Source organism: Sinohyriopsis cumingii, chromosome 10, assembly GCF_028554795.1.
Source record: "Sinohyriopsis cumingii isolate HCF-2022 chromosome 10, ASM2855479v2, whole genome shotgun sequence".
Taxonomy (NCBI): domain Eukaryota; kingdom Metazoa; phylum Mollusca; class Bivalvia; order Unionida; family Unionidae; genus Sinohyriopsis; species Sinohyriopsis cumingii.
In genome coordinates this window covers 7,610,814-7,637,630 of record NC_142970.1, presented here as the reverse complement: position 1 = coordinate 7,637,630, position 26,817 = coordinate 7,610,814, and the positions used below count along the sequence as shown (strand labels likewise).

At 35.3% G+C, this 26,817-nt stretch overlaps 1 protein-coding gene and 1 long non-coding RNA gene across 3 annotated transcripts in view; one reads left to right on the top strand and one right to left on the bottom strand.

Moving 5' to 3' along the window:
* The first annotated feature begins 1,440 nt into the window (after positions 1 to 1,440).
* Positions 1,441 to 26,817, top strand: LOC149789562 (uncharacterized). 2 transcript variants are annotated; one of them, XM_089971578.1, is made up of 9 exons: positions 1,441 to 2,440; positions 3,073 to 3,180; positions 6,407 to 6,562; positions 9,588 to 9,795; positions 10,611 to 10,840; positions 11,916 to 12,128; positions 14,361 to 14,417; positions 23,688 to 24,782; positions 25,672 to 26,817. In XM_089971578.1, exons 1-9 carry the CDS (start codon positions 1,477 to 1,479, stop codon positions 26,160 to 26,162), a joined length of 3,522 nt encoding a protein of 1,173 aa, XP_089827704.1. In that variant the 5' UTR covers positions 1,441 to 1,476; the 3' UTR covers positions 26,163 to 26,817. The 2 variants fall into 2 exon arrangements, with proteins under 2 accessions (XP_089827704.1, XP_089827705.1); XM_089971579.1 differs by lacking the exon at positions 1,441 to 2,440 and adding an exon at positions 2,445 to 2,597.
* Positions 1,666 to 26,817, bottom strand: part of LOC149789561 (uncharacterized) — a 28,857-nt gene continuing 3,705 nt past the window's right edge. The window contains exons 2-3 of the long non-coding RNA XR_016423669.1: positions 13,711 to 13,791; positions 1,666 to 1,795 (exon numbers count right to left, since the gene is read on the bottom strand). This is a non-coding gene — a long non-coding RNA (uncharacterized LOC149789561). The remainder of the gene's footprint in view (positions 1,796 to 13,710; positions 13,792 to 26,817) is intronic.

Genomic DNA, 26,817 nt, shown 5'->3' with positions numbered 1-26,817 from the left:
TTTCCAGTAGTTTGGTTCTATGAACTTAAGAATTTTTATCAGTTGTAAATGTTGCAAATGAGAAGATTTGAACGCTTTTACTATAAAGCCAAAATCGGATTAGGTTATTATTGAATCTTCTAATCTGTATTAATATACTAACTGAGGAGGTTATTTATCTTTAGCAAGCAGAATCAACGTATGCTGTGGACTACTCCTACTGTCTTTATGTTATATTAAATCCCCAGTATTTACTTCCGAGTTATACGATTTAATGTTTAAGTACTGTTTCAAAATTATCAATCAAATGATGTCAATAGTAAGAAAATGATCAAATAAAATATTTGGTGTATCGATATTTGATTGGAACAAACATTATTGTTCCTGTTCATAAAGTATAGAGACATGTAGTATAATGCCTAAATTTGAAAGGTATTGATATTGTCGTGGCTAAAAATGAACCTATCAATATCTTTCCGATCTTGCACTAAAATACACTTTCATTTGCTTCCAATCCAAATTAATACATAGGTTCTAGCGCTAGAAGGGATATTGACGCTATTGCTATCACTTTTGTTAAGACTTTACTTATAACTTGGGGTTTTATTTACTAATAATTGTTAACCTCTCTATTAATTGTGATCATGCACTCGAAATCATTTTACACAACAAAGTCAGTTAATTATATAATTCACATGCATAATTCTGACCTTGGAGCCATAAACACACTTGTTTGAACTAGAAGCTGGAAATGAAAAGCATAACTTTCTTGACTGCCTTGTGTCGAGCACAAACGTAAGCTACTATAATCTTTAACTAAAACATCGGCGCAAAATATCAATATATACCTCTCTTTTTCCTCTTCTTTTTCTTTCCGTCAATTTTGTATGTTTCTTTTCAAATGTACTTGCACTGAAAACTGAACCAATCTTGATGAACGTTTGTTAAAAAAGAATACACACAAAACGGATATAGTCTTAACTTGTATTTCACTCCTCGTACATGATGCGCTTTCGCGATGCTTTGTTCAACTTTATTTTTCTGACGGCTGTGCTTTGACATGTAATACATTTTTGTCCTATTGCAAGAAAAACGTATCAGAAAATAATAAAATCATAACAAGTCTAGAATTGTACACAGGGCTGATGTATATAAAAGCTTCTCGCTTTGCTTATTGGCAGGGCACATTGTTTATTTAGCTACAGAGGGTGAAATTACTAAACACGTTTTATGTTCCGAATTCAGTCTACAACCATACGGATATTTCTTGGAACTATGTTAGAAATCTATTCTTAGACTATACAGCGCACCACTTTAACCACAGTTCATCAAATAAATCATTCTAAATTTGATATAAATATGCTATACAATATATATATATATATATATATATATATATATATATATATATATATATATATATATATATATATATATCTAAAAGACCGTTTACACCAGGAATCTTTTAATCTTTCTCCTTAGGTCAAATTGCTAACAATGAATCGAGCGAGAGAGAAATCTGTCTATCGATTACTCTTGGTCGGTAAAACTGGGAGTGGCAAGAGTGCGACCGGAAACTCGATCCTTGGGAGATCCGCTTTCAACTCAATAAAAAGTTCAAACCCGGATACTCGGGACATATCTGTATCCGAGTCCACGGATTTACATGGAAATAAGATCGTAGTTGTTGATACTCCAGGGCTGTTTGACAGAGCAGACTCCTTGCGTCATATTGCAATTAAGATTCAAGATTCCGTGAAGATGTTGTCACCAGGTCCTCATGCGTTCCTGGTAGTTTTGAAAGCTGGTAGAGTCACTGAAGAAGACGAAAGGATACTTGAATTTCTAACGATCATGTTTGGTCCAAACGTTTTCAACCATGCGATCATCATATTGACACATATAGATCACGTGGAGAATATTAAACAATTCTTAGATGAATTCCAGGAAAATGAGGTAATAAAGCATTTGTTCCATATGTGTAGGCTACGAATCATCACAATAAACAATTACGAAAACGATATGGACATTATTCAGCGAGAAAGAGACAAATTAATGTTTATGGTGGATGAACTAACTGATAATGGCATGCAGTATTACCAGGATGATCTTTCAGTTTATAAAGATTTCCTAAACAAGCATACTGAAGAATGGACTTATACATGTAGGGACAAAGGGGAAATTCAAAAGATATTTCTAGAGCACCGAAAGGAAATGCACAGGGAAGAGACAAAGAGACAAAAAGAGACGGCGGACGGACATGAAAGAGAGAATCTGACTAAAACGTTGACGGAGGAAGAGCTGAAATCAGCATTTGAGGAAGCGCAATTCAAAACGTTTGCAAGCGAATGCATACATACAGTGGTAGCAGCAATCTTCCAATTGCGGGCTGTAGTCATGGCAGCCGCAGTCTTTTTGTTTTCGGGATCAACCCAACCAACACAAACAACCAGTTCTGACAGTTAGTGAATATTGCAGACATTATTTATTTTAATGTGATCCTCATTTTATGTCGCCATTGATTTGTGCAAAACAGGCAACGCTAAAGACACGCACACACTGACATTCCATCCACGCAAAGAATAGCATATTTGTTTTAATACGAATCTGTTGAAAAGGTTGAAGATTTATTTCTTCTGTATAACTTGTCATTTGTGATCGTATCAGTTCAAATATCCATTAGATAAATGCTGAGAACAGATTTTGAATGGAACAAAATTATTATTCATCGTTTAACGCGCGCACGATTCGTTTTGTAAACTTTTACGTAGTTTTAAAACTTTGAACTATGATGGAATACCGTGACTTTGATATCATGAAGAAAAAAAAACAGCAAATCTTAAATATATCAAGCGGTGTTAGTACACCAACAAAGGAACAAGTGAGAGTTGTAGAAATCAAACATATTCATCAAATCATCAATAAAATATTGGTGATAAGTTTTTATATCATCTTTTAAATTAATTTGAGAAAGGAATACTTTCGGAACTGTTATAGAATGTATAGAATGCATTGCTTAATATATATATATATATATATATATATATATATATATATATATATATATATATATATATATATGCTAATTTTCAGTTCAGAACAACATATTGGAGGGTGAAGACGAGATTACAAGTGGTTATAATTCAACAGATAGTGTGGAAAACAGTGGACATGGAACGTTGGAAGAAACGTCTGAACTAGGTAGATAGAAAGTGGTGAATATTTACTAATACACTGGGTGTGAAGTGTAATTAAACATCATACCATCTTCTGATTCTAAAGAGTCTTTTCCTGGGTAATCTGTTGGTTATGATAACGTTATTAGTATTATATGTCTATATAGTTTGCTTTGCACTGTGTTTTAAAACATCAATGATAGAGTCGCTTTTCTCGCTTAATTATATTACTGATACATAATGTACACATTGGTGAAAGAAATAAGTTATAATATTCTGCAGGTTATATACGGTAGTTATTCAAGTAGAAGCTATTTTCTAATAGCCGCCCCCCTTTCCACCAAACATTCATACCTTTACGAGGCTTAATGTTTCTTATACGTCCAGTATGGTTCGTCCAAACAAATAAAACAGTATATAAGTAATCAAATGACAGTTATAAAATCCAAATCAACTTAATTTAAGAACATTTCTCTCAATGATGTACGGTATTCACCCCACCCGCACCCCCAAGTTGCACCGCCACAATTCGTCTATTATATTAACTACGGTACATTCAAATGACCAATTAGCATGTACAAAACTACGCATCTCACAAATAATAAAAAAGAACTGCACTGTGCTTATTGTGTTGAAATCATTTACAACATTTTTATTATTCCCATTGGAAAATTGGGTTTACACTTATTTGCATCGCCGCTCTGTGAACCCTGAATTGTATTCAACTTCCAAAGTCTCTTGATATCAGCCATTCGAATCAAAGTGAATAACATTTGATAACTTTGGGATTACAGAACTCATACTACAATTCACTTGTATTTGAAGCAGGAAATGTTAAAAAGATCTTTTTTTTGCAATTAGACATTTGTAATACATATTTGACTGAATTTGTATCCGCAATCAATTACGATCCCAATGCGTACGATATCGCTATATTTGGAAAGATCTTTTGAAAGCGTGATAATATGATTCATCTGTCCCAGTTATGCAAGATGTCGTAGATTAGAAGTATTGTCGAAATTGTGATAGTTATTCAAAAGCTTGGATATTATTTGATTTCATATGAATACTCCTTAGCGATATCTGAGTGTTTTGTTACAATCTTGAGATTACGAACCGTTCATACTTATCTGGCCGTAGTGAAAACGTTTTGCGGAATAGGGTCAACTAATCTTACAGCCTCGTAAAATGTTTCGTTGTGTATAACCAGATTCACCGTTATTATTTACGGTATAGTTCGACATTTTGTTATGTGCAATTTATTTTAAGCTGTCCCAAAATTAACATCTTGACATGATAGAAAACGCTGACAATTGAAAGGGTGCTATATCGATTGTGATTTAGTGACGTCACAGCTATATTCATCATGACGACATTGTTAATCTGCACTATCAAACCGAATGTTTGAATTTAATCAGCCGTATCGTTTGCACTTTTAGTGGATTTGGATACACGTTTGGGAAACATTTCCATTCGCAACGAATATTTCATTCAAGGCACATATGAAAACAATTTTCTTTCTCCATTAACGCTCTGCTTTCGTACTGGATACTATCGATAGTGCGCAGTAACCCTATTCTTAATACAGCTGATAACATTTTTTTCTTCTCTGATGTTGGTTGTTTTTCGTAAAACGGTCTATAACTCATATAATTTATAAATTTTTAATTCTATGCGTTATGACCAAAAACCATAGCATTTCTCAACAGTTTAGTTTTCTTCGTTGTAAAATGATGCACGGTGTTGCAAGACAAACTGGAGATTTTCCAACAAATAGATTTAAAGATATTTAAAACAGATTATCGAAAATATGCTATCGTTGTCCATTGAGAACATAATCGTGAACTTAAGTTAGGTATTCGAATCTCCACTGACATAGGCTAAGAGTCTGTACGGTGTACGAGATCGACAAGTTTACAAAGGGATATACATTTAACACCTGCAAGAATATCCATTTGGACTCTCAAATATAAACTTTAGAATGAGGTATAATGTCCAAAATGCTATTTTGTTTATTTCTTAATCCTATTCTGCTGCATGTCAATAGTTGCCTTCCTTTTGATAAGGAATGGATCAACAAGCCGTATATTGGCTCTTATGTCACTCATTTTTTTATACGAACATTCATTTGTATTAAATTTAAAATAACTCATAAATGATGCAGATCAATGTAGGAGAGCTGTTTAGATTGTTACTTTGATCAATAGTCTATCCAACATTTTAATACGTTTTTGATTCAACAATAACTAGGTGTATACATCACTAACAATACCATAAATAAGATGCTGTTAAAAAGTATCGAAATTAATGGAGAAAAGTAGAACATGACATTTAAATTGAACAGGTGGAATCAAAGATTTTAAACATAATTTATTAAGGGCGCAAAACATTGTATGTATTTATACTAATTTAGAGATGCACTATTATTACTTTCATCGTGATTATTATTATGTGATATGTGTTTATGATCTGCACCATCAATTTAATAGAAACTGCATCGCCGAAACACTGGCGAGGATCCTAACACATATGCATATTTACCGAAGGTGCATTAGCTACCAAGTCAGCACCTAGCCTAAAAATAGCAAGTTTCCAAGGTACATTAATGATCGCATTGAGGGTTCGTTGTATCGGTCATTACATTCGCTGGTGATAACAATACCTCAATGTTTAGAATTGTATTTCAACACTATTATACCATCTTTGGAATTTGCACCCTCAATACCAGAGCTTTGAGCCATAACGGGTTTTCAGAAGGTGTAAATAAAGACATAAATGAAAATGTCTTGCTCAACGAAAAGAAACCAGTTTCATTCTGCCGCTCTGGGAACTGTTGCGTACTGGTTTACGCTCCCCACCTTATCAACAGTTTGTAGCAAAAATCAGAACGCTCGGTACAACACAGGAAAAAGTAATCAAAACAAGCCGCGTAGAGACAAGGTGAGGACAGTGCAGTGGGTATTTCCTACAACATTGGCTGATTACTATATCCTCAAACTTCATCTACAATGAGACTGTTTTATAAACAAACGAACACCAGGTGAGTCATGCAGAATGTATGAAGATTAAACAATACTCGTACGTTCAGGCTAAGTTGTACGCGAGATAACAGAGACCCATCCCCACTCCCAATTCATTTAGGAATCACCTATATATATATATATATATATATATATATATATATATATATATATATCTGTGTGTGTGTGTGTGTGTGTACATAAAGTGTGTCCTTTACTTTCCATCTGCAGGAAAAGAACTCGAAACCAGCTTGAATAAACTTATTTTCCACCTGCAAATCTCTATGCAAAGTAAATTGAACGAGAAACGCACGGAATGCATTCTAAGGTGGAAAGAAAGGTCATTTCCAGAGATCATCATTAAAGCGGTGAAGGAAATCAATAAAGGTAAATTTTTACTTGGCCATATCTTAGATTCGTTTGATTCTGTCATATTTTTGTAGCATTTTTATACCTAACCATTTAGGGTTTCCAGCTTTTGCGCACTGAACAAAACTCCATGAGATACCCTTACTCACTAATGCAGGATACGATGCACTGTGACTTGTTTTCTACTCAACATCCATTAAACTATTTATATACGAGTGTGTGTGTGTGTGTGTGTGTGTGTGTGTGTGTGTGTGTGTGTGTTACCTCTCCATCTCTCTCTCTCTCTCTCATAAACACTGTTGTTTCAATCATCCAGCATTATCGACAACTATGGGTACATACAGGTGCGTTGAGGGATTGCTGAAGGTGTCCGCTCCTCTATCCATCATCCATGTCCATATTGTGAACACAGATTGTTTGCGAGCAGAGGAAACACTCTCTATTCCGTAAAGGTCATTAATTACATACTGACTATTCCTGGACAGGTGTATACACTTTAAACGTTTTGCTCGACTGTGAAACATTTAAAGACACATTAAAATGAATTAGTTTACATATGCTGATGATCGAATCCAGTGAATTAAAGCTTAAAAAAATGTAAATGGCGACACGTGAGTCACTATACTTTAGGTTGCAAAACATGAACCGAGCATTTATATGATTAAATAATCGGGAGATCTATTGATCAAACTGTTACTGAAATTTCTTGCCGTTACTGATGATGACTATTGTCCGTGTAAATTACACCAATCGTGATGTATTTGGTGAGATACTATACTTTTAATGGCGGTCATATCAGACGCGATTCATTTATATGGTGGTCAGTTTTAGAAAACTGTATTTAAAGGTTGTGCAAGTTATGGGCTTAGTAGTAACTTTTTTATATTGAATATAATTGAACTGTTGTTACAGGCACCTTCCATCACATGTACAATTTATATTTTGCATCATCCGATAAATTTATTTTTCACTCTTGATTTAATCAACTCATATCATTTGAATTAGACAAAGATTTATAATCATTATTCCTGGTGATATTATGTAAATCACCTCCAAATATTCACTGTTCAGTGATTTGCTAACCGAAGAGAGTCAGAACGAAAATCTCTGTCATCTCTGGCAAAAAAGAAACAAACACAGATGAGTTTTAGCTACTTGAGGCTCTTTCGCAATTAACGGTAACCCATCGTCCAAACATATCATAAATTCCTTTCAACATCTCACGCCGATTGCAAACGAGCGGACAAACGTTGGGAAGAAAGTTATTTCAAATTTTGTTTTAGTGAGGGAAAGTAAAAATGGCGAAAGGTGTGGGTTTGGACGAAAACAAACACAACAAAATCAACTAATAGCATCGATCGCATTCGCATCAAGGGCATTCAGTGTAAGAGAAAGGGGAGAAATCCTTCATCATATGTCATTCTTCTTGTTGTTGCGTGCTATGTAAAGATCATTTAAACGGATCCTTATGGGATACGTTCCATTTATTTACCATGTGGAAATTTGAATAATGAGCTGTAATGAAGGGAATAGCATAAAACGGCTCTATTGTAAGTTCTAGTGAGTTATTGATCAGAGTTGAAGGTAACAAAACGTTGATCTGATCAGAACACCCAAAACGCTGTGAAAATGCAAACTTTGAGACTAATATTATGAACAAAAGGGTAACAACATACCGCACGTTAAAATGGAATAATAATAATAATAATTATTATTATTATTATTATTATTATTATTATTATTTAGCATATTTTTATTTGCGTAATTTTTTTATGCATTAATTAAGTCTTAAATTATACCGAATTTGGTTTTTTGTTTCGTATGTATTTTCATGGAATACTGTATTTATTTGAGCTTATGCTGAAGAACGATGTAATATCTCCGGTGCTGTTTTTCTTTGAAGGATGTTTAGAGCTACAAATATTTCTGAATCTGTTTATGCATTATTTTATTGTGATCAATAACGTGATCCACACCAAAAATAAAATTGTCCAAGTGCAATATGAATATGTCTAATTTACAAGTAATATCTACAAGAATCAACACTCTCTTTGGATGTTACTACTAAGGCTCGGTATACTGTGTCCCATCAGATGAATTTGTCTGCAGTCCATTTAATTGATTATAAGTTTCCCTGTATGCCTCTTGAAGAAAAAATAAAATTAGACCATATCCTGTTTAAAGTTTACTTTCGGATATCATTGAGCACACGTTCAAGTCGTTTACAGACAATATCCATCATTCATAAGACAGTGCCAATCGGACAGAATGGAGATATTTCTCATATATTGCATGATTTTACGGAAATTATAAAATCCAGAAACATGAGATGGTCATGCACATAGGTTCGGCCGCAAAAACAGAGGGAAAAAAAGCCATCATCGTAAAGATTAAATAATATCAAGACAGGAAGAGTGTGCAAACCGTATATTTCTGCCAAATAAAGTTCATCTCTCCAGGAATACTTTAAGGTAAGATAATTAAGACCCAGTAGAACCTGACCGACATTTTATGAATAAGGTTATAAATATGAGCATTGATGGGAAGTTAATCAACCCACAACAAAATCCCTCCAAATGCCAACGAAGAGGTTCCTCTTGATCTTAACTGGCTTGTGCAAAATGATCTCGTAATAATACACGCAATAGATACCTAAGTGATCTTCATTGCCCTCCCTCATATTTCATGTAGTGATCAATTTCTCCCACGATCGTCAACAAGACAGAAAAGAAAGACATGTCAGATATGGTGAATATTGTATGACAAGTGCAACAGATGAAGGTAAAATATAAATTTTCTGTTGGATAGTTGTGACGTGTTTGGCGAGAATACAAGCAATTAATAATGTGTAGAGATACTCTCAGTACGTATAACTTTACTGTGGAAAGTATTCTTGTCTTGTTTCTATAATACCTTTAGATAGGTAAGTTTAAAACAGTTTGTATGTCACACCATTGTAATTGTGTATGCCCAGTGGACATAATCGCCGAAACAAGATGAAAGTGCCTTAAATAGGCATTAACACAACTATCTATCATTGCAGCAAAGACAGATAGAAATTGGGAGGAGTGTATGCAAAAGTCAAACGCTACTGTGGAGATGATTGAAAAATTCCCGCAAAATGAACTTCCTGACAAGCAGGAGGTACTGACGTATATCTACAGCTATTTTAGTCCGACATCTGTAGAGACTGGCGATTTAGCCAAGACAATTGGATATCAGGAGAAAAACTGGATATGTGCCGTGGAGAAGTATGCACCTAAGTAATTGTATCGATCAGTGTCTTGATTATTCTGGACTTAATTAACTAGCACACTTACATTCTCAGCTAAGTGTAATACGAGCATCATGGTCCTTAGTAATGAAGGCACAACAGTTATATCTTTGTCATTTCACTGTATATTAAAAAAAAAGTATCTGCGGAAAACTGAATTCTACGGCAATTCGCTTCTTCTCCATTTTTGTTTCTAAATTATAGTCTTACATCAAAGTTTGCATTAACTTATAATAATGACGTAGCTCAGATCATATAGTTATTGATATCACAGGCTTTGACTAGATTTATGACATGAAATACTGATAGAGAATGTAGGTTCTCCATCAACAAAACGATCAAGGCTAATATTATTTTTTTCTGCCATGAATAATACAAGCGCGACGCAACCTAGCAGCTCAACTACACGACGCGATTTTGTGGCGGCACAAAGAAAGAAGCAAGAATCTACATTATCTATATTCAGAATGTCTGAAGATCAGATTCTTTTAAATTCATTCGTATTAATACGAAACAAATTTTATGTAATGACATGGTATTTTGTTTAATATTTCAATGACTATATAGAGAATATGATAATTAGGTTCTTAAATATGTGCTGAAACATTCATATGGTCTCAATGATTTCGAACTCCGTAGGCAACACAATTTTCCAGTACGAATTTCAGTACAAGGTCAGTAACCCATGTTCATCATTTTGATATGAGAATCGTGCTTCACCGTTAGAACAAACGAACATATCTTTATTTTGTGGTATAAGTTATAAACTCTAGATATTAATTATTGTTTTAGATTGTTGAAGACACTACCTGAAGAAAAATACCCATACGAGGCCGCCCTGTTATATTTTGAGATAACGATGCGTTATTTGGCCTTACAGGAGTCTTTCGAGAATAGAGAGTATTTCAAGAGCCGATCATTGTCTGCAGCCAGAAAAGCCAACGACAAACAATTACAGTTATATGGCACCGTGTTGTTTGTCCAAGCTGAATGGATGGCCAACACGATAGATACTGGCCCAGGTGAAAGCAAAAGTAGACATGTAGATAATATTGGAGAGACAGAGAGAGACAGGATATGATAGACGGAGCCCCACGTTCTGTTAAGAATCTATGGTCATAAAATAAGTAACAAAAGGAAAAAACCAACAAGCTTTGTAAGACTTAACAAATAATTTAGTTTTCTAAGTTAAAAAATGAAATTGGGGGTCAGTCCTGGATCTCAATTTCAGCAAGAGTCCTTAACAAAGGATGCGTTCTTTCATCTTGCCAATAAATATTCTTTGTCAGACGTAAAAAGTATATTTCGCAAAACAAGAAAATGAAAATAGTTTGGACCAGTATCGTGTGGAAAACGACATTTGTTATAACAGTGATCTGCGTTTAATTAATAAAGTTGCATCTGGATCTGAGGCGGATAGGATTTATACACTTATTGATATTGCTTGTTCCCCATGTATAGCAAAAACAGGATTATGGGACGGTGATACAGTGCTGTTTTTGGTTCAGATGAAATAGTTTAATGCAGTCCATTCCATTTTTAGCCTTAAGTGCATATGAAGAATGCAACCTGACACTGCAAACATAGAATTATTATAGTGGCTGATTAAAAGAATAGAAGGCTAGTAAAACATATATCGTTTCAAGAGCATATTTGAAATATCAAGTCAAAAATAGGTATTCTAATGGGCTTTTATCATTTGGCTGATAGATAGATAGATAGATCCATCGATCATAGATAGATAGGTAGGTACATTGATCGATTGATAGATAGATGGGTAGATAGATATATAGATTGATAGATAGATAGATTGGTAGGTAGGTTTGTGGATAGATAGATAGATAGATATGCACAATTATAAATAAAAGAGGATTGACATACTTGGTTCATTTCTAGCTGTATTTGACTAGAACATTATAGCAGACATAAAATAGTTGTACATTTATACATCTGCTTGATAGAGCACGACGAGCAGAATGTAATTTTGGGAGAGTTTGGATATTTATTACCTTCTGCACCGTTACAGTTACACTAACCTACAAAGTAAAATTTAGATATCACCTTGGGTTATGTTATAATATACTTTCTACTTTACAGCGAGACAAAGGGAGTATTTTTTTAGAGTAGCATTCTCAATGGAACGTTCTTTACAACTGGCGCAATATCTGGAGGATAAAATGGCAACACAAGTTATTCAGACAATTTTGCAGGAAGTTGAGATCCGATGCAAGCGTCCATATCCCAAGGAAATAGACCGTTGGATGAGGAGAAAACTATCAAAGAAAATAAAATGCCTTTGGATAAACAAAAGTTTGTATATTCAGTCTATAACGTTAATCTGCATCTAATGGTTACCTACCTTTTGAGATCTTATTAAAAGCATACATACAGTTATATACATAGATACAATTTCTATGTGTTCCACACTGCATCTCGAAAGCATTGATATACTGCTATTAACATTGTGAATACTCTGAAATTCTTGGAACAGAATATGTATGAAATGTTATCCATATCATGCAACTGGTTTTGTTTAAAAGGTATTTTTGACCACTCCGGTGGCCTAGTTATTAGAGCGACTGCCTCAGATGCGAGAGGCCGAGTCATACCAAAGACATAAAAATGGTACTAACATCTGCCTCTATGAGCTCAGCATTAAGAGGCTAGTGTTATGACTGGTCGGCCTGGTGTCAGTATAATGTGACTGCAGCATCTAGACATCACTAGAAACTGCCACCCTGCAGACATCGTAGCGATATGACTGAAAAATTGTTAAAGATACGTTAAAAATCCAAATCACACACACACACACACACACACACACACACACACACACACACAAGGTAACTGTATATTGCAAAATTTAATTATGAAGAAACAAAACATTAAAAATTATTTTGATCCACTACTGAACAAATATTCAGTAGCGTGATAACTTTGCATTTTCAAGGTTCAACTTAGAGCAAGGCATGCCGTCATCAATGTTGAACAAAAGTGGTCTACATATAGATTAGGATTCTCAATGGAACGTTCTTTACAACTGGTCCAATAACTGGGTGATAGAGTAGAGTGGCAACACAAGCTATTCAGACAATTTTGAAACAAGTTGAGATCCAATGCAAGCTTCCGTATCCTCAAAAAATAGACCTTTGGATGAGGAGAAAACTATCAAAGAAAATAAAATACCTTTGGATAAACAAAAATTTGTACTTTCATTCCATAACTTTAAACTACATCTTACTCCATGTCAGTAGTTTCCTACCTTTTGACATCTTATAAAAAGCATACATAAAGTACTATATACAGATAGAATTTCTATCTTTATCTGCACTGCATCTTGAAATTCTTGATATATTACTATTAATATTGTGAATACACTGAAATCCTTTTGACAGAATATTTACGAAATATTATCCATGTCATGCAATTTATTTTCTTCAAAAGGTAACTACATAGAGCACAATTGCATTACGAAGGAACAAACCATTAAAGATAATGTTGATCCTTTACATGTTAATAATCCAGTAACATGTGTTAACGCTGCATTTTCAAGGCTATGCTTAGAGTAAAGCATGCCGTCATCAATGTTGTAACAAAACTGGTGTGCGTAAGAAAGACGCTGCTGTACTAAATCTAATAGCACATTCCTCGATATAAAGCATATATTATCGATTATTGTATCTACGATGCACCGAAAGTATCGTGAAGTTTCTCGAACAATATTCTATCAAGTACAAATTGCGTTAAGTGCAGCATCATAATTAATCAGTTACTTTTTCGGTATTAAATAAATGCAGAAATATAATATAAATTTGCAGCTGATGTGGAAAATATTAATTCGTCCCAACAAAAAAAAGCAGTAACATTGGTTAAATGACAGAATTATACTAACTGTTCATAACTTGATGCATTCTGGTCTTCGGGGGAATATAGTAGCATTTCCTTGAGTCGATTCATTCCAGCAGACATCACCCTAGTGAAAAATTGGACAATTTGAATACACAGGCTTGATACATATCTACATATTTACTACCAAAGCTGGGTTAAATAATAGAAACTACATGTGACAGTCGTCGCATACCACGTTACATTGACAATAAAGAAATAAAAACAAGCCGTAGAAAACTACAGCAACACAAGAGAAGATAAACTATTAAACTGATCTTTCAAATATGCTTACTTTTACCTGAAACAACATTTTTCGTGATCTTTATAAGACTTTCCCTAGACAAATAGCCACTTCATAAAATAGTATTTACAGCCTAACTGGTGCGAACAAAATTCATAATTAAATAAATAAAAAGATACAGATGTATAGGGTATCATTATTCCTGAGACTTCTCAAAGCAACTGCCCCGATACCTTCTGTATTTTCTGGAATCTCTTTTCAATCTTTATTTTGAATTATTTTCAATATCAAGTGCTTGATTACATTTACGTTAATAGACAGTGACAATTGGTCTCAATTAGCTTCTTTGAAGTATGATAGCATTTCATGCAATCCTTTTTAGATTAAATAATTTTCCCTTTTTCTCATTAAAGGAGAAGAGAAAACCTTCAACCCTGACGATGACTTTTCGGAACAAGCAGAGAGTTCAGGTAAACTCAATGACACATCTGGTAAAATAATACGTCTATAGACATTTATCTTCAAATGTACGTACGTATGTATGTATGTATGTACAGCTATCAAAAGTGTTTTTTGCATCAATTATCTGGCACCTGAAATTTGTTGTATACCTTCCCAAGGCGAGAAAAAAATGGTTAACTTATTCGTGTTATGTAGAGGAATCCAGTAGTAAAGAATACAGGCAATTTAATCACGTGAATTCTCAAAATAGGGCCCATGAAGGATATTTATTGCCTCTGAACCATACAAGTTTTCCGATTCTTCAATTCAAAGTTATCAGCTGTATTTTCCTTAAAAGATTACGCGAGTACTGAGGAGTAGCCTTGTCCAAAGAATCCCGACACTGTCTGGACCAAAGCTAATAGTCATCATTTTACTCTTCTACACATAATACTGTAATACATGCTAAAACCTGTTAGGCTTCTGCTCTGCTTCGTTTGAACATTTTTAGCAAATATATGCCGCATTTGATATTGGTATGACTAGATATGTGTAATTTTGATACATACTTCTTATTTTAACCTTTATATGGTATATGGGAAAATAAAGATGATGCAAGTGTAACAAGATAACCGGGTGGGATTTCTGATTTACAACGGAACTCTTTTCATGGTGATACGAATACAATGTTTCATAATGAAAGACTTGAATGAGCAATTAATTGTGATTAATATGAGCGTGTATATGATCCAAATATTGGATCAATTAACATAAAACGCACGGACTTAATAATGCAAATACAAATAAATGACTTTACACAGTACAAGGACAAGTGGTGAATAATTCACAGTGATTTCACAACGAAAACATTAATGTGTTTTACTCAGATTGTAAAACATATGTAGTATTTTACTCATATAGTGAAATGTATTCACTCAAATAGTGAAATTATCAGATATCATCATCATCATCTTTATTTCCTTCCATGGAAGATTACATGATATAAGAATAAATCATCTGAATACAATCAATAAATATTTTTTAAAAAAAAATTTTAAAAAAATTCTATATTAGAATACAAATTCTTACATAATATCAATCAACAAAGTGTTCGTCAACTCATAAGTTGCAAGTTTCAGTACCTTATTTACAGAAGATAGCTGCACACTGCATGACAAAGTATGCTGCATACAGGACGAATAGCTTGGAGTTTTCTTTGTCGATTACTCCTGATGGTAACCTTTTACCTAAAGGATATTGTAGTTGCAGCTCATCTTCTGCATTAAATAACGTAATGTGCAGACTCAGGGGAAATTTATCAGTAAGGAAATCCCAGAAAGAATTTCGAAAGTTCGACATATAAGGACAACTAACACAACAATGAAGTATCAAGTCTGTATAAACATTCCCACATCTAATACACATATCAAGCTGTGTTTGTGGAACAGCAGCCCATAGTTTATCTACATATGTAAATACCTTAGTGTGTTGTCTGGTTTTAGCCGACTGCCACACTGAGGCAGGTCGTAAGTATTCGTGTATCGAAGAGAATCTATCAAAATCTGCTTGATTAGACATACGAACTCTCCAGAGGCTATTTTCAAGACCAACAATTTTTGACCTTACAATTTCTTTCTAATTATGTTTATCTGGAATTTCAGAATGACGTAAATAATCAGTTAGATACCCGAGCAAGTCAAACTTCTTTGAGGTATAATATAAATTTGAAGTTAACCCGCAGCTTGACATGCATCCGCTCAAAATGAAGTGAAATAACGCAACGTTAAACACGCGTTTAGTATGTACATTGTTAGGCATCAAACACAACCTGTGTAAAAACATCAATTTTCTTCTATCAATTTCGGACTGCGCTGATGTCCATCCTAGCATTCCCAGGGCAATATCTGATCTTGTATGTATTGGAAAACCTTGTAAATGTTTGGCAAAATACCTTAGAGTTTTATCCAATAAAGCGAGGTCACTTTTTGAAATGTTATACCATAATTCACTTCCATAAAACATTGAAGGGAAAATTACCTTTTTAATTACATTTGCAGCAACCAAAGGATTTAAACCATTCGGTTTAATGCCAATACCAAACAGACCGTGAAAAGATTTTTTCCCTTTCTTGCATGCATCGAGTGTTGCGTCATGCGACGTCAGCTTTGAGTTAATCCGGTGACCCAGGTGTGTTGCCGAATCAGTAACCGGCAAACATGACGGGCCAAGATACCATTTCATATTGATATAATTCTTGTATTGGGGTCCGAAAATGATAATGTATGACTTTGTGACACTAAGCTCGAATCGCCACATATTACTGTAGTCGTATGCTATATCTAACAGCTTTTGTAGATTGCTAGGATATATAGCCAAAAGTGAAATATCATCAGCTAGGGTTGGATTTCCCACAGCTAAGGATCCAATCTTTTCTCTAAATCCACTATTTTTTCTAACTGTAGCAGCAAGTCATTTATAAATATTGTGTACATCAAGGTTGACAAAACATCCCCTTGTCTCACTCCTTGGCCAATTGAGAACCAATCTGAAAATTGCCCATTTACAAGAACTTTACTCTGTAAATTTGTATACATGTTAAAAAATATCAAAAGGGATTTACCCGTAATTCCCAACGTGAATAATTTAAAAAGCAGTCCTTCGTGCCACACGGTATCAAATGCCTTTTTTGTATCAAGAAAAGCAGCAAAAACCCGTGAACCCATGTTTACATTATATTGTACTGATTGCAACAGCACAAAACTCGCTGTTGTGCAGCCTAAACCTTTTTGGTAACCATGTTGTTGTGAACTGGGTATACTAGAATTAGTATCTTTGAGCCAAGTTACCAAACGTTCATGAATAATTTTCTCAAAGGTTTTGTAGATAACAGGCAGTAAAGTAACAGGCCTGTAACTTTCGAGGGAGTTCTTTGATTTTCTGTTACCTTTGTACAGTGGTATTACTAACCCTTTTTTTGCAATCTACAGGTATGTAAGATTGATCAATCATCCGACTAAATAAAACTGTCATACACTCGATGAGGTAGTCGCTGCCATAGATCAAATGTTCATTGCAAATTTGATCGTTGCCCGATGCTTTTGATTTCTTTAGACCTTTAATGATTTCTCTTACTTCGTTTAAACTGATACTGGTCTGTAAGGCATCGATACGGCTTACTTCGTCCTGTAGACCCCGATTTAATTCTCTCTCTATAAATTCATAAAAGTTTCCGTCAAAACTATGGTTTAAATTCGGCGTGTGAATGTCCTCATAGTATCTGGCAAAGCCATTTGCGATGGAATCATCATCACGGACACAAACTCCATCAGTTGATAGTTCCTGACAAAAATTTATATTGTTCCCTCTCTTAATGTTGATCATTTTCCAAAAGTGTCTTACATCGCATTCATGTGCTTTTTCAATTTCTTCATACACCTCCCCCATATATTTTTCCACAGCCAGTTTTGAACGTTTCTAAAGTCTCTCTTCTTATCTTTATATTCTCTGTAAGAATTAAACTGACTACCCCTCGGTCTTCCCTCATTTATCCAAGTATACCTAGCTTGTCTTTGAAGTTTATGTGCTTCTTTGAGTTCATTTGACCAGTATGGTTTGGCCTGATAATTGAATTTAGGCTTTGGAAGCGCGATGTCGCTTGACTGCTGTATTGCATTAACAATGTGCCGGTAAAAGCTATCAACATTGTCGGAAATAGTATCTATATCTAAAGTTTTCAGGCGAAGGTCCAGCTCAGATTGATAGTTTTTCAAGATATCAGCGTTTAATTTATTCCAGGCTATGTTGTTTCTCTTCATAGACTGTCTGAAGTCTCTCCCACAGGTCACTGTACAAAGGGAAGTAAGGATAGGGAGGTGGTCCGATATCACGAGCTCTTCGTGATCTGAAAAAATGTGCACACTTCGTAATCTACCTATGCATTGATCCGACAGTACAAAATGATCAATCATCGTTCTTGCTGGGGTGAGCGTATAACGGGAACCAGTGCATATTGTTAAATGTCCAGCACTCACTAGATTATTATATCGCAAGAACTCATGAAATACTCTATCTTTGTAATCTCTGAAAGTGTCTGGTTCAGCTACTGCATTGAAATCACCAGTAAAATACACGTCCCCCAGCTGTGAGTACTGATCATAGAGATTTTGAATCAACTCAATTTGCGCTTTGTAACAATCTATGCCATATAATAGGGTCGGCATATATACACAAAAAATATATACATTTTGCATATCGGGAAATTTGAATTATATGCCAACAACTCTGTCACTATTAACTTCATCTATAAAGTTAGCATATCTCATGAGAGAAGTTTTGCAGAAGATTGCAACTCCTCCTTTACCACATTTTATTAACGTGCTATTAGAGGAAATATCCTCTGCCTTAGCAGTGCATTTATAATCAGAACGAATAGTATCGCAAAATGGAAGTATGTGCTGTAATAGTTTATGTTCAGTTACGCAAGCTACGTCAACATTATATTTATCCAGCATTGCACTAAAGCTAAGAGCAGAGGACATAATTCCTCTAACATTCCAGGTCAGTATATTAAGATTCATATTAACTTGCAATAAAGGCATATTAATACTTATGCATCGTGAAAGCAGGACTAAAATGACCAAGATGACAAAACACATTAACTTACGACAGAACATAATGGCAAATTTATGAACAATTAACTGTCACCCTAGTCACGGAATATCGCATCCTGCACCTTCATTTGCCTCCTGATCGCGATTGCTAAACCTGTCTTGCCAAGATTGATTCCCATACCACCTTCTTACATAAACACCTTTTGGCCATGTTACATCATTTTCAACAGTGTTGCAGTCTGAGTTATATACAGTCAGCTTGGCCAATAGACAATTACGTCTACTGTGGATAAACTTTATGGATAACGGATCTATATCGTATTCTTTCAAGAATTTTCCGAGGCCTTCAGCAGTAGATTTGACGCCAATGCCACCCACATAAAAGCGCCTTGTTCTACGTCTAACTACACCTTCAAATACAACATTCTCATTATTGTCATCAACATCCTCATGTCCAACAGTACTCTCTGAACCTATTTCTAAACCTGATTTACCAAATGATCTAGGTCTTTCTACCTGACCCCCAATAACGGTAGGTATCTTGCTAGGAGGGGTTTTCAAGTCAATACCTTTCACATTACTGTTGCTAGTAATCGGATGCCTAACGTTCTCTATCCTGGTCGAAGTCGAAGTCCCCTGTTCAGAAAGCCGTTCGGTGTGGGTTAACAGTTTATTTTGATTCCGAATGGGTGTGCGTACATTTGTCACATCAGGATGAACATTGGCTTTATAAATCTGTGGGATATTGCCATCGAAGGGGGCGATATGTCTTCTATCGAAAGTCTGTGAAATTATATCCGAACTTTTTGAAACCAGAGTTTGCAGAGCACTGACCCCACTCTTTTCCAAAGTTGATTGGGCCGTTACGCCGGTTCGTGACTCCACTGCCATTGTACCTGGTGTAGCGTCGTCAGCCTCAACCGGCACGGGAGACAAACAGTTGGACACTGCAGTTCTGTTCTGAGATTCACTTGATAGGCAGCAGTGTATATCGCAACCAGTTTTGTTAGAGTCGATCAAGACGGGAGATGAACAGTTAGACACATGAATCTTGTTCTGAGCGGCAATTGATGGAGAACGTTGATCACCACATCCATTGGGACTACATGATAGGTTACTTACAGCTGGACTATTCGTGCGAACGACATCCGCATAAGACATGGGTTTTCTCAAAGATTTCATCAGCTTTACTCTAAGTTGCTCGGTGATGGTGTGGAGAGTTTCATTTTCTTTCATCAACACGCTTTGAGTAGTTTTCAGTGACTTAATCTCATTACGGAGCAGTTCTATTGTTTGAGATTGTGCCTGTACCTTATTGTTTACATCAGCACGGAATGCATTAAGGTCATTCATAGTCACCAGTGTGATTTGGGTTGCCTTCAGAGATATAATCTCTTCTCTGAGCGAAACAACAGTTTGTTGTAGATGACAGCAATCACTCTTGATTTCCGCTAGCGAGAGTCTTGCTGAATTAATCACTTGTTCTGCTTGCCCTGAGCTATTTTCATCGTCATGTTCACAATGTTCAGCTTGTACATTAGGGTTTGATTTCTTCTTGCTAAAAATAGAATCGATCTCGCAAGGATCCCCTTTTATAAATATAGCTAAAGAATAACAATCCCTTGCATATTTTATTAAACTACTTACACCATTTCTGTTCTTTCTAACAACCAAATATCCAGACGGACAGCCAGGAAAACCTCGTGCTCTACTAAATAAAACTGACCCATACCAGGTTACAATATCTTCACTGTCGTGTGAAACCTCTAGCAATTTCTCAATATACATGTCTCTGGGTAGATTATCTAATTCCTGATCAAGTCTTCTAATATAGTCCTGATTGGGAACCTGAGATATGACATCTTGATATGTTGGGCTGTTACAACGGTGACTCGAATCTTGGGCATCTCTGTCAAAACATGTATTGTCAACATTCTGTGTACTCGTGTACTGAGATTGCGAGCATAGATCTGCCTTGTTTGCATTGTCAGGCTCATCACTCACCAAATCTGCATCATAAAAAGCATTTAAACCACAATACCCATGTACAGTACAATCACCTTCATTTTCTGTTTCCAGTTCAATATATTTCTTCCTGGAGCGAGTCTCATAAACAGAATTATCCTTGATTTGCACATAAGCACTGTAACGTCCATCTGAACAGTCCGCCATCTTGTTATTGTCCTCTTCTTGGTATTAATTCTTTGCTCTTGTGTAAATAATCTTTACAATACCAAAAACACACCGGGTTTTACAAATTCCAAAATTAAGCTCACGGCTAAAATATTGCATATATGGAGTTACACACTCCGTTACCAGCACACTCGACTACCAGTTACATTGGCCAATCAAACCGTCAATATTCCAGGTTGGTCAATCAAGCAGTCAGCGCATACTAGTCTCGGTCAGCAACTCTCAATCACCTGTTACTAGACCAGCAACACTGTGTTTATTCAGCTCCACGGCTGATATGGCTCAGCTTCACAGCTGCTATGGTCGACTTCTATGGTTAGTTCTGTAGCTGGTACAACGTCGACTCAGATCGCTCCGATCACTCGGGTCATTCTGTGCTCACACGGGCATATACGATAAAACCTAATGAAGTTATATACGGTAAGTTATACAGATTATATTGTCGGCACAATAATTACAAAACAACAAACAGGTTCAGAAGTGATGTGATGTGATTTGGATTTTTAACGTAGCTTTGATAAGTTTTCAGTCATATCGCTACGATGTCTGCAATGTGTCAGTTTATAGTGATGTCTAGCACTGGCGCAGCATGCCTCAGACATGTAGCATGATGTCCCACCCAGTCACATTATCCTGACACCAGGCCGACCAGTCCTAACACTAACCTCTTGATGGTGAGCGCCAAGCGAGGCAACTGTTAGTACCATTTTTGAAAGTCTTTGGTATGACTCGGCCGGGGGTAGAACCCACGACCTCCCGCATCCGAGGCGGAGGTTCAGAAGTAAACTTAACCTTGCCCGACAAGAATTCCACGGTACTAATCTTTTCTTAAAAATGTAGATTTATATTGCTAATATTATAAATCCCTTGCTAATTCACAGAACAGAATATAAAATATTTGCATTACACTTCGTAAACCGAAGCTAATTAGCAAACATACAAAAATAATTGTGGTAGTACAAACAATAGTTACAACTTATACACAAAAAATTAATAATTCACATACTCTACAGCTGAAGATATGCAACTCTTTAAAGTAAACCGCTCACTGACAATACGTTCCGTAATGTAAAGATTTGATCTTACGGTGTGGCATTTGTACAGAGACGAATTCGTCATACATTGTCTGTGCGTTGGACGTATTAGGTTTTTCCCATTGAAAGTACTTCGCACGTGCAGCATAGAATGAACCGAACTCACTATTTCAAAATATTTTATAATATACATAAATCATCCTCGGGTATCGTTGTACACAAAAAAAACGAAACCCAGGTACATGTATTTAATAAATAAAAGGATTTATAAAATTCCGTGACAGCGAGTATTATCGCTAATAAAGAAATATATATTTCAAATAAGGCAGTAAATAGAAATTCCGTATTTCCTTATTCACTGTAATAAATTGAAAATTTACTTGATACTTGAGTTTTTCCTCCTAAATTATATGATTTTGGAAAATAAAATGGTTTCAAAGTTGTGAATAATCAGTAAAAAGAAATGCAATGCAATATTATTAAATATATATTTTAATGAGACAATATAAGATAAATTATATAATGAATAGCATATTGTAGGTGTGGCATAAAGGGAGAAGCTTATACGTAGGTAAGAACTGATCTGAACTTAATAGAGCACAGCTCATCGGTTTACATATCTTTATACATGAAATGGTGGTTTATGACAAAGTTTGGTTTTCCTGAATTGAATTAATTGGGATAAGCATATTCCAAATATCAAGCGTCCTTTTAAGTTTACATCTATATAACATGCTGGTGGAACGGCTTTTTAATCAATGAAATCATAATTTGTTTTATGGCATTATCAATTTGTTTTATATGTAAGTGGGATACAGCTTAAATAATACAACTTTTGTTTCAAAGAAATATTATATACATTAATAAATCTTCTTATTCCATACATTTAGTATTAAATACCAAGAAGATGGTTGCTGAAGAACCCCGGAAGGGCAAGTTGAATTAAACATCAACAGTTTGGTCTTTTGACATTGAAAATGATCTTATTTTTAATTCTTCAGTACTTTGAATCAAAAAATATAAAATGCAAAGGAAATATTTATGACACGTTACACGAGTAATGTTTTCTGCAGTATAGCCTTTAATTTTCAGCAGTTATTTCTACAAATTTGGTGTGTGCTGACCCAAAGGAATAGGGTGTACTTTGTGAAAATTACACAATCTCTGTCTGACTAAAGAAGAATGTAAATTGAGAAAATATGATCCAGGATCTTGGAGCATATCATTCGTCATTTTATTTTAGAGCATGCACATTCCTTTAAAAAAGACTGGATACGTAACGTTCAAATCCAAATCACACATACGTTTTTCACAGAAGAATAATTAAGCATCAAATGAACAAATGCATTCATTTATTTCTGTATCAGATATGTGAGCTTTAAGTGAAAAATTTTGTGGTCGTCATGTTACAATGTATATCTATCAAAACTATGTGCTAAAGTTTGCAATGATCATTTTTCAGCATCTCGTCCTGATGAGCCGTCATCAAAAACGTTCAATATTAAACACGCAATACGTCAGGAAGACGTAGTTCATGTACAGCAATATTTGGAAAATCGAAAGTGGGAACATGAGGATGAGCTACTCGACTGCCTTAGCTATTCTCTTGCTTTCTGTGACGGTGAAGGAAAACAAACCATGGCAAAACATTTCATATCGTGGATTTGTAAAGAGTTGACCAAGTCACATCAGCCTTATCATGTGTCAGTATGGGCAGCGAGCATTGCAAAAAAATATAGCACCAACTCATACCTAGTCCTTGTCTGCAACTACTGGGATGATGTCGATCAGAAATTCAAAGATAAATGTTTCTTAGGTCTTCCTGTTATATATCAGGAATACAATACGGTCAGCGACGAAGAGCAATATGTTCAAAGTAGCGGAACCTTTTTGGAAACGGTGTTATCCCCGATCGAAGCGATACAGGCAAACGAAGTTATGTCTAAAAACACAGATTGGCTAATGAATACATATAGTAATCTAGAAATGATTAAACCGTGTCACGTCAGGAGTGCTCTTCTTGAGGTCAAAAAAGAAACCTGTATTGTTCTTTACTGCCGAATGAAAGGATTCATCCCTTTTGGAGAATGCCCGTTTCCAACGTCTCTATCCGCAGGGGGAATATCGTTTCCTATTGATGTGAGAGAGGGTTTCTATGTACCTGCCATGCTTCAAGAAGGTGCAGAAGGGCAAAGTGACCACCAGCTTTTCCGAATGGGTTATAGCATGGGTCCACATGACAAGAAAATCAGTGCGACTGTGGGTCCATTTGTACAGATGGGGGTAAATAATGTTGGATTTTTGACCTGTGCGCATGCTTTTGGAGTTCCTTGCAATATTCAAGCCGCATTGGGAATGCCCGTTGTTCATCCTGCTAATGGCGAATTTGCTGAAGTTAATCCAATTCCTGCTGACGAGTCAATCTGCGGCTACGTCGACAGAATTGTATTTGATATTGATCCAGATCATCTTGTGAATGTTGATGTTGCTCTTATCCGACTAAAGCCTGAGAAAGTTCCCCACAAAGGACGTTTTGCCCGCAATCTTCATGCAGCGGGTAAGTGGGGGTGGAGCATATAATAGAGTGAATAATTACACGAAGCTAAACCATGGTTAAAATATATTTGTTAATACGTATTTGTTTTATTTCAAGGCACTCATTATTAATTGCTTAAGCACATACAATTGGGGGAAAGGCAAAGAGGGCAAATCTCTACAAATCATCTTTACAGACATCAGTAATGTGGACTGGTGCCCAATAAAACTGTAGCTACATTTTTTTATAGTTTTTATTATACAACGGTTTGATTTAATAAAAAAGCATGCCTTCCATATTGTATTAATGAGAGATCCAAGATGATTGAGCGAGACATGTTAAACAAAAAAAAAACTATAAAAGATAATATAAGTTATTATTTCTGAAGCTTTTGAACTCTTTACTAAAAACATTATTTTTTGTGCTTTGTGCCAACAATCCACTCTAAACACTCAATTTGTTTTGCATAGTTGCTTCGAAAAGACCTGATACATACAATAAAATTTTAAACGCTTCTTTAAAAATGGAGCAATGTCCAGTCACCTATGTCTCATTGATTTAGTACATAATTGTGTGTAGAGTATATCAGGTCAAACTGGGTAAGTAATATAAACCTTGATGATTAGTTTTATATATGAGTTTTAACGCTTGCTTATATATATATATATATATATATATATATATATATATATATATATATATATATATATATATATATATATATATATATATATAATGTGTTTGCAATTTAACACAATTAAAAAGAAGTTCAGTATTTCTTTTAGGCTGATATAAAGTTCTACACTTCAAATTCAGCATGCCACAAATCGTTATGATGAAGTCTCCTTTCCGAGCCTGAACATTTTGACTTTCATAATAAAATAAACATTTCACTCGATTTTATTTTCAGATCCAAACCGACGTCAGCTTCTAACCTTTGATAACGGAGAAATAATGACGAAAGAAAATGTAGAATTCTTGTCAAACCATGAAGGAAAGATTATCAAAGTTGGTGCTGTGTCAGGTGTGACGTCATCACACTTATTTTATAACGGTCGTGTTGCAATTAGAATCAGAGAAGCGGAATTATTACATGAACACGGACATATCTTTCCTTCGATCAATGAGGGAACCAGGAGCTATGTCATGAAAGGGCAATATATAATCCAGTCCAGACCGGAGAGTGTATTCCTCATTGCCGGCGACTCGGGTTCTGGTGTATTTTACACTGATCAGAGCTGGAGACTTCGCTGTATTGGCATAGCAATTGGCTACCTGGCTAAAACATATGAAGCTGTTGTCACTCCTATAGAAGACGTTCTTGGAGCTTTAGGATTGGATGAGAACGCTTTAATGCGATTTCCTGAACATTATATTTACCAGCGAGAACAAAGACAGTAAATGTCAGATGTAAAGTTCCTTACGAATATTTTTGACACTTCCTTGCGCTAAAGTAATAAATATGTAGTGGAATACGGAAATGCAGAAATAGTCAAAGGCAGCGTAATTTGAATCCTATGTTTGTGTGGTAAACGATAGTATGTATTTGAATTTCGAATAAAGCTGACTACCAACGGCCACAGTAGCAATACTAATAAGACAGTGAACAGTATAATAGCTTACCCTACTGTGAACAATCTCACAATCCACCTTTAGTTTATGTTACTAAGGATCACTGAAAACTGTAATGGGTTGCTTTTTGTAATATATTAAACTTGATTCGTAACAGACTTAGAGACGGAGGTTACTAGTCCTATGTCCCCCTGCTCCTTGTTGAGAGATACATTGTAAGACGGAAACAATTTAGTGCATTATCCACGTTTGCTTTTTTAAAGCGCAGTTTGTATTTTGTTTTGGGTTTTTTTTAAATCAAAACTATGTTTATTATATTACCTTAGAATGTCTTAATCTGGACAGTCCATTGTTTGCATTCTACAGTTATATGTACATGAGCAATATTTCATACTAACTATTATCCTGTGGGATGATTCTAATAATGTATCATATACTTGGACCTCTCAAGTCATCTAACCCCGGCCGAGTCATACCAAAGACG